At 45.1% G+C, this 15,970-nt stretch overlaps 1 protein-coding gene across 7 annotated transcripts in view; it reads left to right on the top strand.

Annotated features, from left to right (window-relative positions):
* DET1 (DET1 partner of COP1 E3 ubiquitin ligase) overlaps positions 1–15,970 on the top strand; it is a 58,509-nt gene that overhangs the window by 23,637 nt on the left and 18,902 nt on the right. For 2 of the 7 annotated variants that reach the window (XM_086711513.1, XM_086711507.1), the window contains exon 5: positions 5,727–7,830. The exons of 2 other annotated variants lie outside the window; for them this stretch is intronic. In XM_086711513.1, the coding sequence (XP_086567639.1) occupies positions 5,727–5,919 (193 nt within the window). In that variant the 3' untranslated portion in view covers positions 5,920–7,830. Of the gene's footprint in view, positions 1–5,726; positions 7,831–8,406; positions 8,489–9,964; positions 10,752–15,970 lie in introns of those variants that run through there. 3 more of the 7 variants (XM_086711509.1, XM_086711512.1, XM_086711508.1) reach the window with 3 other exon arrangements.

The following is a 15,970-nucleotide window of genomic DNA, read 5'->3' as shown; positions in this document are numbered from 1 at the left end:
AGAGATCAGACTGACTGCTCCTGGATGGCCCGGCCGTCACCGCTCCTCCGAACACCTGCTGGCCCCCAGCCAGCCTCCTTCTGTGCGGTCTCAGCCAGTGTCCTCCGGCGGGCTCGTGAGGCTGCTTCTGTCTCATCCGCATAACGTATCCCCCGCTTATGGAGTCAGCTTGTTTAGTAGCACCTGACTTTGAGAGCAGCTTGAAATGTTGGATTTCAGAGCAGGTTGTGGAAAGAGTCACGGATGCGAACAGATGGATTCCGTATCCCTCTGCCATCCAGATCGACCTCCCTTGGGAGCATAACAAATGTGATAGGAGATACAGAGCCCCACCAAAACCAGTTCAGCTAATTTCATCATCCTCAATATCGAACGGCTGCATTCATTCTCATTCAGCGTGCAGCACAGGATTTGAGCGCCAGCTGTGGGTCGGGTAGATGCTGTGCTGAGATCTGGCGGATGAGACAAATAGGCCAATAAAGAGAATTATAATGCAGAATGGCAGAAGCCCCAGTAGTGGTTCTCTGGGAACAGTGGAGAAGGATGAAGGAGAGGTGGAGGAGGAGAGCCATACTGGGGAAGGGACACTGGAGCCGGACAAACAGGAGTCTGTTGTGTGGACCAGGGCAGGGGACGTTTCGAGGAGAGAGCCAGCGTGCACAAAGGCGCGGAAGCGTGAACAGGGCTGTCAGGGCTGTGGAATGGTAACGAATACGGCTGCAGCACAGGCTGTGGGGAGGCCGGGGGAGTGTGACCGAATCATGAAGAGAAGTCTTGTGTGTGGTGTTAGGGTTTGTGCGGTGGAAGACGTGATCCGAATTTCACAAAGACTGTCTTTAGCAGTCTGGAAGGTGGTTTGGAGGCGGGCCGACAAGCCAGTGGTGGTAATCCAGAGGAGAAGAGGAGGGTTTGAATGACCTCACTGGGCTTCTGGAAGGATGAAATACTGAGGCATTCTCCTAGATTCTTTGCAGGTCATGACAAAATCAGGATCCCAAAGCAGTCACACGTTTGTGGGGACTCAACCAATCTTTCGTGGTTGAAGCCCTTCACCTGCAGCTTTCTTCTGTGCCAGGTTGCTTGACTGTACCTGAGGGACTGGGGAGTGGAGTCACTCGGGCTGCAGTGGGAATCCCCGCCCTTCTGCCCAGTAGGTCTGTGACCCTGGGCGGTGTCCTAGCCTTTCTGAAGCTTAATGTGTACTTCCTGTCGCCTTACTCCTCCATTCTCCTGGTCGTATCTCCTGTCTTCCATCTCGTCTAACTCCCCAAGCAATTCTCCTACGCTTTCCTGCTCTGTTTACTCTCCCACTCGCTGAAATTGCCGTTTGACACCTTCATTCCTCTTCCAAAGCCCACCTGCCTTTTCTCCCTGATCACCTTGCCACCCACTTCCAGATGGAAGTGGAAACAATCACGTGGGGGAATTGCCTTATCTTTCTTTCACCATGTCAACCCCGTGACTTGTGTCTATGTTCCTCGCCTGCTTTTCCTCCGGAGTCCAGTAGCCTTGCTTCCCTAAAAGGCCAACTCCTCCCCGTGCTCACTGAATCCTGTCTCTTCTAGACTTCTCAACTTCTTCACTCCTGCAATTATTCTTTACTGTATCTTCCTCTTGATAGGTCATTTCTACTAGCACATTAGATACACTCTAGGACGTTCTTTTTTTAAAGATTTTATTTTATTTATTTATTTTTTTTTTAATTTTTTTTTTCAACGTTTATTTATTTTGGGGACAGAGAGAGACAGAGCATGAACGGAGGAGGGGCAGAGAGAGAGGGAGACACAGAATCGGAAACAGGCTCCAGGCTCTGAGCCATCAGCCCAGAGCCCGACGCGGGGCTCGAACTCACGGAGCGCGAGATCGTGACCTGGCTGAAGTCGGACGCTTAACCGACTGCGCCACCCAGGCGCCCCTAAAGATTTTATTTTTAAGTAATCTCTCCACCCGACAAGGGGCTTGAACGCACAGCCCTGAGATCAAGAGTTGCACGATCTACTGACTGAGCCAGCCAGGCGCGCTTACGATCTTCTTTATCTTTTTTTTTTTTTTTTTAATATTTATTTATTTTTGAGAGAGAGAGAGAGAGAGAGACAGAGTGCAAGAAAGGGAGGGGCAGAGAGAGGGAGAGAGAGGGAGACACAGGATCTGAAGCAGGTTTCAGGCTCCGAGCTGTCAGCACAGAGTCCAATGTGGGACTCGAACTCACGGACCCTGAGATCATGACCTGAGCCGAAGTCAGACCATCAACCGACTGAGCCACCCAGGTGCCCCAGATCTTTTTTCTTTAAAACCTCCTGCTTTGGCCTCTTCTCCCCCTTCAGTTACTGCCCACCTCTCTGTTACCCTTCACAGAAAAACTTCTCAAAGGAGTTGTTTAAATTAAATGTTTTCACCCCACCACGTCCTGTTTTTCCTCAGCCCACTCCAGATGGGTTTTAGTCCCCCCTCCACTGACACGGCACTTGTCCCAGCCACCAGGGACTCCATGTTGCCAGTTCAGCACACACCTCTCATCCCTTTTGTGCCCAGCCGCCCGACATCGGGCATAATTCATTTCTCTCTCTGTCAGGAAGCACTTGCCTTTCTTGGTTTCCGGGACAGTACGAGTTTCTGGTTTTCTTCCTGCCTTGCTGATGGTTGCTCGTTGGTCCCCTTTGCTGGCTTCTTGGCTCTACCTTTAGATGCTAGAGTGCCCCACCCCAGCCCTTGGCCTTGGATTCTCTCCTCATTTCCTCGGTATACCATTTCTTTAATTGATTTTGTCATTTCCCTGGTTTTATATTCTAGCTATATGCTGATGATTCTCAAAATTATAACCCCAGCCCTGATGCCTTCCTGGACCTCCAGATTCATATATCCCATGGCTTACCTGGCATCTTCATTTGAATATCTAATAGGCATTTCAAAACCAGCATCTCCAAAACTGGGCTCTTGAGTCTCACTCCCCACCTCTAACCCGTTGTTTTCCTCCCAGAGTTTCCAGATGGCTTCAGCGTTTACCCATTTACTGCAGGCAATAACTTAGGAACTATTTCCAGTTTTCCTTTTTTCCAGCCCCGACCTCTCCCCCTGGCGCCCACATATCTGCCTTTGCCTTACCAACCGTGGTGATCCCTTACTCCGTGTTAGTGACTAGAACTAGGTCAAGACCAGCTGGCAGAAGGGGTTAGTTTACGAATGTCGTGTGACTTCTGTCAGGTCAATTATACTGTAAGGTAGAGGTTTCTGGAACTGTGGGGGAAACATTTCTCTTTTGAAAATGTCTGTGAGGAACCTTGTGGCCCACAGTTCCACAACCCACCACCCAATGATCCTATTCAAAAAGAATCAGCCAGGGGTGCCTGGGAAGTTCAGTCGGTTAAGTGTCCCACTTCGGCTGAGGTCATGATCTTGTGGCCTGTGAGTTCAAGCCCCACATGGAGCTCTGTGCTGACAGCTCGGAGCCTGGAGCCTGCTTTGGATTCTGTATCTCCCTTTGTCTCTGCCCCTCCCCTGCTCATGCTCGCTCTCGCTCTCTCTCTCAAAAATAAACAAATGGTAAAAAAAAAAATTTTTTTTTTTTTAAATTCCCTGAGGAGGGAGCTGAACTGGATGGCAGAGTAGAGAGGAAAGAACCCGGATCGTAGATAATGTAGTTGGTTGGCTGGATCACTCAACCCTATAACCCATCCTACATCTGGGTTTCCGGTTCTGGGAGACAGTAAGCTTCCATACTGTTTAAGCCACTTTGAATTGATTTGTTGTTGTTGTTGTTGTTTCTTATAATTGAAAGCAAATTAATAGATGCAAAGAGAAAGGCAGGTCCTCCATGGAAAGAGTCAGGAAGTTCCTGCTGGCTGGGTAGGGTTTGAAAAGGCCCAATTATGACTCCTGTTCTCTGATTTCCGTAAGATTCCTGGCTCTCTGTTAGCCCCCTTCAGCCATACCTGTACTGGCCTGGGTGTTTCTTATAGCTAAAAGGATGTAACTGAAATGAGCGATAAAGCACTGAGCTCATTGAGCACTTGAGCCATATGAAGTTCACAACCCCTGTGTGTTTATATTAACTTTGTTTCTAAAGGATTTTAGGCCCCTCTCAGTAAATTCTAGTGCCTTTCTACAGATATCCAGTGAACTTCAAGAATCTTTGGAGAATCAAGCTCTTTGGAACCAAAAATGTTTAAGAAAAGCAGAGACTTCAGGGGATTTATCTTTCAGATCTAAATTCTTGCCTGGAACTCTCTTCTTATCCCTATTCTGCAGGGGCTGATGTGTCAATGATCAGGGCCAAGCCGTTCTGGGCCTTTGAGAGAAAGGCTCCATTTAAATTTAGTCTCTTTCATTCAGAGTCCTTGTAGAGAAGCACAGTATTAAATCAGTGAAAAGCCTAAATTAGATAATTTTTAAAAGAACGGTAGCTTCATTATTTTTCAAGTACACAGAGTAACTGCATCTCAGCCATGAAGTGTTCCTTTGTAGAAACCCTTGGAGACTTTTCTTAATGAATGGATTATAATTATTGGTAATCAGCATAACGGTTCTCTGCAATACGTGCTTCGAAAGGAATTGAGCATATTAAATGATTTTGATGTTCCAGAGGGCAATTTTGTTTACAACATCAATCTGCTCAGTGTATACCCTTTATAGCTATAACCCTCTGTTGTTTAAAAAAAGAAAAAAGAGAAAGCAAAGAAAGGAAAAATTCTGAAGACTCGCTCCATCATACAACATTTGATTACCAGAGGCAGAAATAACATGGGAGGATAGAGAGATGAATAGTAGGACTCATTCTTTACCCACGTTGTCCTGACAGAACTATGGGAACAGGTCAGGCTTATGAGTGGGGCCTGTCCCTGTCACCTGCTAGCTCTGTATCCTTGGGCTTGCTTGATAATAAGAATTTTACCGAGTTTCAATTTCTCTGTAAAATGGGTTAATGTCTGCCCGGCAGGGCTGATGTGAGCAGTAAATGAGTATTAGTTGAAGCTCTTCATACAGGAAGTAGCCAATAAATCCTAGCTTCCATTCTCTCCCTAGATTTCCTGGCCTGTGGGGGAGGCTCCCCCCGCCTCCTTAATGTCACAGAGACCACACCCAGCCCTGGTGGTGCCTCTCTGTTCCTTGCTGATCCAGAAACACAAGCTTGCCCCTTCTCTAGGCCCAGCCCCTACACAGGACACCGGTGGCTTTTGAGGGGGTGCCATTCTGCCACCACAGTCTCCGTTCTGAGAAGACCAGAACATCCCTAACCCTCTTTGCGGCCAAATACATTGGATTCAAAGGAGCCTTGTTTGCTGACAGTTTGTTGTCATTGATCGTGAACGTTTACTAAGTGCTCACTCTGGGGTCAGGAGCTAGGTAAGCACCTTATATTGGAAGGTATTCTTTCATTTCATCGATTCTGAGATGCATTTTTCAAAATTGGAGTGTATCCAATATGGGGATCTCGTCAGTGTCAGTCGGCAACCACAACGTCACCGCTGTCGTCGCCTGTGCAGGTTCACACTGAGCATGCTCTTCACGTTGTCCTCCTTGCTGTTGAGTAATGTGTGCTGGGGATACCACATGTGTTAAGTGTCCATGCTCTTTGGAGTGTCTTCAAAAAGATTATCCTAGGATTTGGTGTTGAAAGGTTATTTTATATACAGAAAGGTACAGAAGCCGAGCAGTGTGGTTAATTTTGGTATCAGCGAAGCAAAGGTTTGCCACTGAAGGAATGAACGTGAGGCCACATTTTTTTGCAGAGCAGCCACCAAGTGCTTTTTGGAACTAAGAGAGAAAGATAACCACTGGCAAACGAAGTTTTACTGGCATACTGAGTTTCGTGGAAAAGGACCGCCTGTCAAACAACCAACAAGGCAAGTGAAGGAAGGGGAGACTGTCACAGGCCTCGGAATAAATGGAAGAAGTTGTAATGCAACGAGAGGCCTTGTGTGACCAATTCATGCAAAGCACAGGACTAATCATTAAGGTGTGAACTGGTCAGAAACTTCCTGCTGACTCTGAGCAGAAGCCGGTTCACTTCCAGGGGCACGTGATTCAAAATAGAAAGAAAACGAAAACTAGAACCTAAGTCAAATGAGAAATACTAATGACACTGGATGTTCCTCAGTGTGCCCCTAATACCTCTAAATCCAAAAAAAAAAAAAAAAAAAAAGACCTAAAATGCTCTTTGAATATGTATATGTTTTAAGGGTACTAGTAGGGTTTGTTTTAACTCCATACGGTAAGACACACAGAGATGGAAATGACTGTCATGAAGGAAGAAGTCTGTTTTACCTACACGTCTCTAGAAACGGGGCAGGGCATATCAGGCCCCATGGGAAGGCAGCTGGGTCAATCGGGAGGTCGAGGAGCCAGGGGAAAATGTGGGTGAGAGCCTTTATTGTGGTTTCTACAACAGGCAAGCCAGGCTGAGAAGGCTTGGGATTGGCTAATCTGAGTAATTTCGGTGAGCTCTGCGACATAGGGGCTGGCCATAGTTGTCTGATACCTGGCTCTGAGGTGATTAGGGCAGCTGGATAGTGGCCCAGAGTGTGAGAGCACCATATAGGAGGTGGTTGGGGCATTGGCTCTGGATTGGTTGGTGTGCGTGTAACGGCACACTCCCAGGGAGTTGTTTGCTGTCTCTAGGAGTTAGCTGACCCTGGGAGGGGCAGTCCCTATAAGGTCAGTGAGGTCCTAATAGGTCAAAGCATCAGAAAATAAAAGGTACGGTTAATACAGTACAAAATGTCCTAAGTATTAAGTGTCGTCATGGTACGATTATCTAGGTTCCTTTGTTAGTGCCGCATGGTTGGTAGCCCGCTTCCGGGATGTCCCGCAGTGATCCCGCCTCCTCGATTCATGCTCTTGGGTAGTTCCCTCCCACATTGTATCTGGGTTGGTCTGTGTGACCAAAATGACACAAGCAGAAGTGTGAGTGTGTCACTTTCAAGCCTCGGTTTATAAACGGCATCTTGGGGCCAGGCTTCTACATCCACTCTACCCCCCGCTTCAACCGCTCACTCTGGGGGAGACCAGCTGTCCTGTCGTGAGGACATTCGGACAGCCTTCTGGAGAGACCCGCTTGGCTTCTTGCTAATAGCCATGGGAGAGAGACACCTTGGAAGCGGGTCCTCCAGCCTCAGTCAAGCCTGCGGATGACTGCAGCCTCATGAGAAACCCTGAGCAAGAACCACCCAGCCAAGCCACTTCCAGATTCTTGACTCTCAGAAAGCCTGTGAGATAAATGTGGTTTTAAGCTGCTGAGTTTGGGGGGGGCAATTTGCTATGTAACAATATCTGATGAACACACATAAATAATGGCGTATTTTGCAATATGACACCTTATATTTGAAAAAGGCCATATTACCCTCGTTTTATAAATAAGGAAACTAATCTCCGAGACGCTAAGTGATTTGCCCATCATTACTAGTTAATAGCAGGTAAAACTAATCCAGCCTGTGTCAGAATTCACTTAAATCCTGGATTTATAGAGATCTAAACTGGGGTTTCACTGATTACCAATAACATTCACAGGGAATTCTTACGTTTCAGCGCCTCTGTATCCACTGCCTCCCTTAGAGGGGGATGGCCAATAAGGATATTTTTGATTAAGGTTGAAAATCCACATATTTCTCCCTCTTCACACGAGTATGTTGGTTGGCTTATTTGTTCATTTATGTATTAAAAATGTTTTGAGGACCTACTAAGTGCCAGGAACTAGGAATATAAGAATTCGTGTCATAGCCCCAACCGTTTCTAGTCTGAAAATGTTTCTGAATACAGCCGTACCTCAGAGATAGTGCCGGTTTGGTTCCCCAGCACTGCTGTAAAATGGATATCACAATAAAGCAAGTCAAATGAATGCTTTTGTTTCCCTGTGTGTATAAAAGCTGTATTTACACCATGCAATAGTCTGTTAAGTGTGCAGCAGCATTATGTCTAAAAAAAAAACAATGCAGGGGCGCCTGGGTGGCTCAGTCGGTTGGGCGGCCGACTTCGGCTCAGGTCATGATCTCGCGGTCCGTGAGTTCAAGCCCCGCGTCGGGCTCTGTGCTGACAGCTCGGAGCCTGGAGCCTGTTTCAGATTCTGTGTCTCCCTCTCTCTGACCCTCCCCCGTTCATGCTTTGTCTCTCTCTGTCTCAAAAATAAATAAACGGTAAAAAAAAAAAAAAAACAAAAAAACAATGCACATACCTTGATTTTAAAAATGTCGCTAAAAAATGCTGCCACCTGAGCCTTCAGTGAGCTGTAATCTTTTTGCTGGTGGAGGGTCTTGCCTCAATGTCGACGGTGCTGACTGGTGGCCGCTGAAGGTTGGGGTGGCTGTGGCAATTTTCAAAATAAGACAACGGAGAAGTTTGCTGCATCAATGGACTCTTCTATCACAAACGATTTCTCTGTAGCTGGTGATGCCATTTGATGACTTTTTCCCACAGCAGAGCTTCTTTCAAAATTGGAGTCTTCTCAAAACCCGCCGCTGCGCTGTCAGCTGAGTGTAGGTAATATTCCAAATCCTTTGTTGTCATTTCAACAGTCTCCTCCGCCAGGAGGAGGCGCTGTCTCAGGGAACCGCTTTCTGTGCTCTTCCCAAGAAGCAACTCTTCATCTGTTACAGTTTGATCATGAGATTTCATCAATTCAATCCCATTTTGAGGCTCCGCTTCCTGTTCTCTTGCTGTTTCCACCACATCTGCAGTGACTTCCTCTCCTGAAGTCTTGAACCCCTCAAGGTCATCCAGGAGGGTTGGGATCAATTGCTTCCAAACTCCTGTTCATGTTGGTATTCTGACCTCTTCTCATGAATCATGAATGTTCTTATTGGCATCCAGAGTGGTGAAGCCTTTCCAGAAGTTTTTCAATTTACTTGCCCAGATCCGTCAGAGGAATCCCTATATGTGACAGCCGTAGCCTTACAAAATGTATTTCTTAAATAATAAGACCTGAAAGTTGAAATTATGTCTGGATCATGGGCTGCAGAATGGATGTTGTGTCAGTAGGCGTGTAAACAACATCAGTCTCGTACATCTCCATCAGAATTCTTGGGTGACCAGATGCATTGTCAACGAGCAGCAATATTTTGAAAGGAATCATTTTTTTTTCTGAGCAGTAGGTCTCAACAGTGTTTGGGTTTGCAGTATTTCGTGTACCATGTTGTAAACAGATGTACTGTCCGGACTTTGTTACATCACTGACAGAGCACAGGCAGAGTAGGTTGAACATAATTCTTAAAGGCCCTAGGATTTTCAGAGTGGCACATGAGCACAGGCTTCCACTTGAAGCCAGCAGCTGCATTAGCCCCTACCAACAGAGTCAACCTGTCCTTTGAAGCCAGACGTTGACTTCTCTCCAGCTAAGAAAGTCCTAGATGGCATCTTCTTCTGATATAAGGCCGTTGCATCCACACTGAAAATCTGTTGTTTGGTGGAGCCACCTTCATTAACGATCACAGCTGGAGCTTCTGGAGAACTTGCTGGAGCTTCTACATCAGCACTCGCTGCTTCGCCTTGTAGTTTCATGTTATGGAGAAGGTGTCTTGTCTTCCCTTAAACCTTACGAACCAACCTCTGCTAGCTTCCAACCTGTCTTCTGTGGCTTCCCTACCTCTCTCAGCCTTCACGGAAGTGAAGAGAGTGAGGGCCTTGCTCTGGATTAGGCTTTGCCCCCAGGGAAGGTTGTGGCCGGTTGGATCTTCTCTGCAGGCCACGAAGACTTTCTCCGTCAGCAGTGAGGCTGTTTCTCTTATGTGTGTGTTCACTGGAGTAGCACTTTTAATGTCCTTCAAGAATTTTTCCTTTACATTCACAACTTGCCTGTTTGAGGCAAGAGGCCTAGCTTTTGGCTTCTCTCAGCTTTCAATATGCCTTCCTCACTGAGGTTAATCATTTCTAGCTTCTGATTTCAAGTGAGAGATGTGTGACTCTTCCTTTCACGCAGACACTTAGAGGCCACTGTAGGGTTACTAATTGGTCTCATTTCAATATTGTTATGTTTCAGGGATCAGGGAGAGTGAGAAAGGGGGACAACTGGTTGATGGAGCAGTCAGAACACACGACAAAACAATTATGTAACATCAAAGATCACTCATCACAGATTGCCACAACAAATATAATAACAATGGAAAAGTTTGGAATATTGCAAGAATTACCAAAACGTGACACGGTGACTCAAAGTGAGCAAAATGTTACTGGAACAATGGAGCCGACAAGCTTGTAGACATGAGGTTGCCGTGTAAAATCTGCGGTGTCCGAGAGATCCCGTAAAATGAGGGGTGTCGTCGTGCCATCGGGGAAGCTTCCAGATAACCAGTGTCTGAATGCGGAGGTGGGAGGAAGGAGCCGAGGGGTGGGTTGTTGTGCGGTGGGAGCCCAGGCTTCTCTGTGTCCTGTTTTATTAACTCTGATGATGGAGTTCCGTCCCCCTCCAGGGAGCACTTACAGTTCCGTCCCCCCCCAGGGAGCACTTACAGATCCACAGGACAGCTGCCTGAAACTGCCACCTGGCCCTGCCAGCAGAAGCCGAGTTCCCAGGCCCCATGCTGTGCGTCCCATTCATCGTCCTGAGACCAGAGAGAGATCTCCTGGTCTTCAACTACCGTGTGTCTTCCAAACTTAGTATTAATTTCCCAGGATTAGGAGAGGAGACTGTCACTTCACTTTAATTAATTGTTGAAAGAACAGAGAGGGGTCTATATTTCTACTAAAAGGAAAATTTAAAAAACGGAGGGAATGGAAATATTCTGAATGGGGGAACCCAGAAGTAAAATAAAGGTGGTTTTCAAACTGTTTCTTCTCCCTCATCTTTAAAGGGTTTTTTGGGGGGCGGGGGGACATGTGTTATGAGGTTTGAAGTCTGTCCTTAAGGAGGGATATGTTATTGAAAATAAATTACCTTTAAATTTTTTTTTTTTCAACGTTTATTTATTTTTGGGACAGAGAGAGACAGAGCATGAACGGGGGAGGGGCAGAGAGAGAGGGAGACACAGAATCGGAAACAGGTTCCAGGCTCTGAGCCATCAGCCCAGAGCCTGACGCGGGGCTCGAACTCCCGGACCGCGAGATCGTGACCTGGCTGAAGTCGGACGCTTAACCGACTGCGCCACCCAGGCGCCCCGAAAATAAATTACCTTTAGATTGTTTTTCACAGTCAGTTTATTTTGTTTTATTTTTATTTTAGAGAGAGAAGAGAGCGTGAATGGGGGAGGGGGCAAAGGGAGAGAGAGAATCTTAAGCAGGTTCCACACTTAGTGCGGAGCCCAATGTGGAACCTGGTCTCACAAACCATGAGATTGTGACCTGAGCCAAAATCAAGAGTCAGACACCCAACCGATTGACTACCCAGGCGCCCCTTCCACAGTCAATTATTTTTAAAGAAATGTTTTAATGTCATTTTGGTTAAAATTTTTAAGAATATAGCTTATCTGAAAAGTGATTATCAACTCAGGGTAGGTTACAGATAAAATTGAGGTCATGGGCATGTTAGAATCTTTTTTTTTTAAAAATTTTTTTTTTTTTTAACATTTATTTATTTTTGAGACAGAGAGAGACAGAGCATGAACGGGGGAGGGTCAGAGAGAGAGGGAGACACAGAATCCGAAACAGGCTCCAGGCTCTGAGTAGTCAGCACAGAGCCCGACGTGGGGCTCGAACCCACGGACAGTGAGATCATGACCTGAGCCGAAGTTGGACGCCCAACCGACTGAGCCACCCAGGCGCCCCTGGGCATGTTAGAATCTTGACAGAAATTTTGAAAAAATTAGTTGAGATTTTTATTGGGAGAATGAAAAAGTGTGTAAGTTTTCACATTACAAATTGCAGAAAGTTAAAAAAAATCTTATCTGATGAGGTTATGCGGAAGATGGATTCATAACTGAGACAAATCTCCCCCAAATCTTGGAGGGACAGGAGATTTTCCTGCTTATCAGATAGGGGGATTAGCTTTGGAAGGCTGAAAAGCATTGCATTAGATAAATACTGGTTTTCATGGCTCCTGGGTGACTCAGTTAAGCGTCCAACTCTTGATTTCAGCTCAGGTCATGATCTCACAGTTGGTGAGATCGAGCCCTACACTGGGCTCCACACTGAGCATGGAGCCTGCTTGGGATACTTTCTCTCCATCTCGGTCTCTGCCCCTCCCCTGCTCATGCTCGCTCTCTCTCTCGCGCTCTCTCTCTCTCTCTCAAAAATAAATAAACATTAAAACAAATTGAACAGATACAAGTGGAAACTTTTGCATAACAATTATCAAAACAAAGTCACATGACAAATGACAACACATTTACCAAAGGATTGATTTTCTTAGTGTAAAACATTTTTAAAATATAAAAAGATGAGCAATCCCCAGTTAAAAATGGGCAAAGAATCTTATTAGCAGAGTGTTCACAGAAAAAATACATACACGTGGTCAACAGCTATATGAAAATGTGACATTTATGGCACGAAAACAAACACTCAGATCAACAGAACAGAATAGAGAACCCAGAAATGGACCCACAAACGTATGGCCAACTAATCTTTGACAAAGCAGGAAAGAATATCCAGTGGGATAAAGACAGTCTCTTCAGCAAGTGGTGCTGGGAAAACTGGACAACGGCATGCAGAAAAATGAACCTGGGCCACTTTGTTACACCATACACGAAAATAAATGCAAAATGGATGAAAGACCTCAATGTGAGACAGGAAGCCATCAAAATCCTCAAGGAGAAAGCAGGCAAAAACCTCTTTGATCTTGGCCGCAGCAACTTCTTACTCAACACGTCTCCGGAGGCAAGGGAAACAAAAGCAAAAATGAACTACTGGGACCTGGGACCTCATCGAAATAAAAAGCTTCTGCACAGCGAAGGAAACAATCAGCAAAAGTAAAAGGCAACTGACAGAATGGGAGAAGATATTTGCAAATGACATATCAGATAAAGGGTTAGTATCCAAAATCAATAAAGAACTTATCAAACTCAACACACAATAAATAAATAATCCAGTGAAGACATGGGCAAAAGACATGAATAGACACTTCTCCAAAGAAGACATCCAGATGGCCAACCAACACATGAAAAGATGCTCCACATCACTCATCATCAGGGAAATACAAATCAAAACCACAATGAGATACCACCTTACACCTGTCAGAATGGCTAACATTAACAACTCAGGCAACAACAGATGTTGGCGAGGATGTGGAGAAAGAGGATCTCTTTTGCATTGTTGGTGGGAATGCAAGCTGGTGCAGCCACTCTGGAAAACAGTATGGAGGTTCCTCAAAGAACTAAAAATAGAACTACCCTACGACCCAGCACTATTAGGTATTTATCTAAGGGATACAGGTGTGCTGTTTTGAAGAGGCACATGCACCCCCATGTTTATAGCAGCACTATCAACAATAGCCAAAGTATGGAAAGAACCCAAATGTCTATCGAGGGATGAATGGATAAAGAAGATGTGGTATATATATGTATACAATGGAGTATTACTCGGCAACCAAAAAGAATGAACTATGCATTCATTTGCATTTGCAACTATGTGGATGGACCTAGAGGGCATTATGCTAAGCAAAATTAGTCTGTGAGAGAAAGACAAATATCATAGGGCTTCACTCATATGAGGACTTTAAGACACAGAACAGATGAACATAAGGGAAGGGAAGCAAAAATAATATAAAAACAGGGAGGAGGACAAAACATAAGAGACTTAAATATGGAGAACAAACAGAGGGTTACTGGAGAGGTTGGGGGGGGATGGGCTAAATGGGTAAGGGGCATTAAGGAATCTACTCCTGAAATCATTGCACTATATGCTAACTAATTTGGGTGTAAATTTAAAAAATAAAAAATTTAAAGCAGAAAAAAAAGAAAAACAAGAAAAGAAACAATAACCTATAAAGAGAATATATGATAGTGGCATCCTATCAATAAACCATTATGGCTTACATAAAAAAAATGTGACATTTATTTTTCACCCATCAGATTAGTGAAGGTTAAGTGTTTGATGATGCCATGTTGTCAAGAGCGTAGGGTGCTCTCCCCTACTGTTGGGGGAGTAAACTGATTGAAACTTCTTGAAGGACAAAAGAGCAGTGTCTTCGTAAATATTCATATTTTGAAAACCCAGTTAAATTCTGTGCATTAGGACAAAACATTTGCATATGTGAGCAAGACATATGCACAAGGCCATTTCATTGTAACTTTTCCACTGTGAAAAAGTGGAAACTACTAGATGTGCATTGATAGAGGACAGACAAAATGAATTACAAGCTCTGTCCATAAAATCGGAGCTGATACAGCTGTGAAAAATAATGAGGCAAGTCCATACATATTGATTTGGAAAGCTCTTTGAGCTGTAGTAATTGAACAACTGTATTTAATGTGAAAACACATTTTTTTTTAAATTAAAAAAAAATCTGTGCTGAAATTGAGGTCACTATAGATATTAAATATATACATAGTCATGGAGTCGTAGAACACTTTTGAAAACATACTGAAGATGTTATTAACAATAATTACTTCTGGAGAGCAGACGTGGGGGCAAGGGAATGTGGACATTTACTCTCTAGCTTATTTCTTTTATCTCTGTAATCCTTTAACTGTGAACACGTATTACTTAAAATTTTTAATGAGTTTTGTTCAATTTTTAGTTGGGGTATAAAGCACAAACCATCAAATTTACCAGCTTACTTATTTACGTGCAGTTCAGTATTGCTAAATATATTCACATTGTTGTGCCATCAATCTCGGCAGTTGGTTCAGCTTGCAAAACTGAAACTCTGTCCCCATTATGCAATAATTCCCATTTCTCCCTCGCCCAGCCCCTGGCAACCACCGTTGTGCTTTCTTTCTATGAGTATGACTCGTTACGTCCTGTAAGTGGAATCATACGGTATTTGCCCTTTCCTGGTGTCTTTTTGTGACTGGTGAATGTCACTTAGCAAAATGTCCTCAAGGTTTGTCCATGTTGTAGCCTATGTCAGAATTTCCTTCATTGTCGGGGCTCCCGGGTGGCTCAGTTGGTTAAGTGTATGACTCTTGATTTTGGCTCAGGTCACGATCTCACAGTTTGTGGGATTGAGCCTCGCGTCAGGCTCTGCACTGGCAGTAGGGGAGCTTGCTTGGGATTCTCTTGTCTCCCTCTCTCTCTGCCCCTCCCCTGCTCATGCTCGCTCTCTCTCTCTCTCTCAAAATAAATAAATAAACATTAAAAAGAAAGAACTTCCTTCATTTTCAAGGCTGAATAATATTCCATTACATGTACGTGTATACCACCCTGTGTTTATCCATTCACCCCTGTGTGGACACGTACGTGTTGCTCTTGGCTATCGTGAATAGTGCTTCTGTGACCATGAGTATACAAATATATCTTGGAGATCCTGCTTTCCATTCTTTTGGATATATACCCAGAAGTGGGATTTAAAGAGTTAAAAAAAAAAAAAAAGTGTTTAGCCAGTGAATTCACCTGTAGCAGCCGGGATGGTATTAGGTAGGCACTCTGTGGGCTAGTTGAGCCTCATAGTCTGAGGCCACGATTTTCTTTACTAGCCCCCGGGGGCTCGGCAATTTCATTGCAGCCCCCTGAGCCTTTTCCCTGTATAGCCAGGAGGGGCCTTAGCAGGATGGTGAACCCGCTGCTCCCTGCCTGCTCCTGCCTGCATTAATTCAGCACATTTCTATAGCTCCCTGAAGAAAGAGGCTGCAGCAGCATTTAATTAGCGGCCAGGAACATGCTTTCCCAAGGACACGACTTATTTCGCAGCCAGCTGTTGCCAGTGGCTCCCTAGCAACATGCAGTGCTCACATCGGATTGCTTCTCTCCAGACAAGTGGGGGGTGGCGGTTGGCCAGTCCACCTGCTGTCACAGCCTGGGGTGGGGGCATGGGGCAAAGGGTCCCTGGGTCCAGGGCTAATTCTCTAAAAGAAGCAAATGATCTGAACCTGTTATTCCTACAAAGCCAGATGTGGTGCTAAAACCTCATGACCCTTGAACTGCCCACCCCACCCATCCTTCGAGTGCATGATCA

This window comes from Puma concolor, chromosome B3, assembly GCF_028749965.1.
Source record: "Puma concolor isolate L17-30 chromosome B3, mPumCon1.1.hap2, whole genome shotgun sequence".
In the NCBI taxonomy this organism is placed as follows: domain Eukaryota; kingdom Metazoa; phylum Chordata; class Mammalia; order Carnivora; family Felidae; genus Puma; species Puma concolor.
Note: the sequence above shows the minus strand (reverse complement) of the source record. Positions and strands in the feature narration are given on the sequence as shown.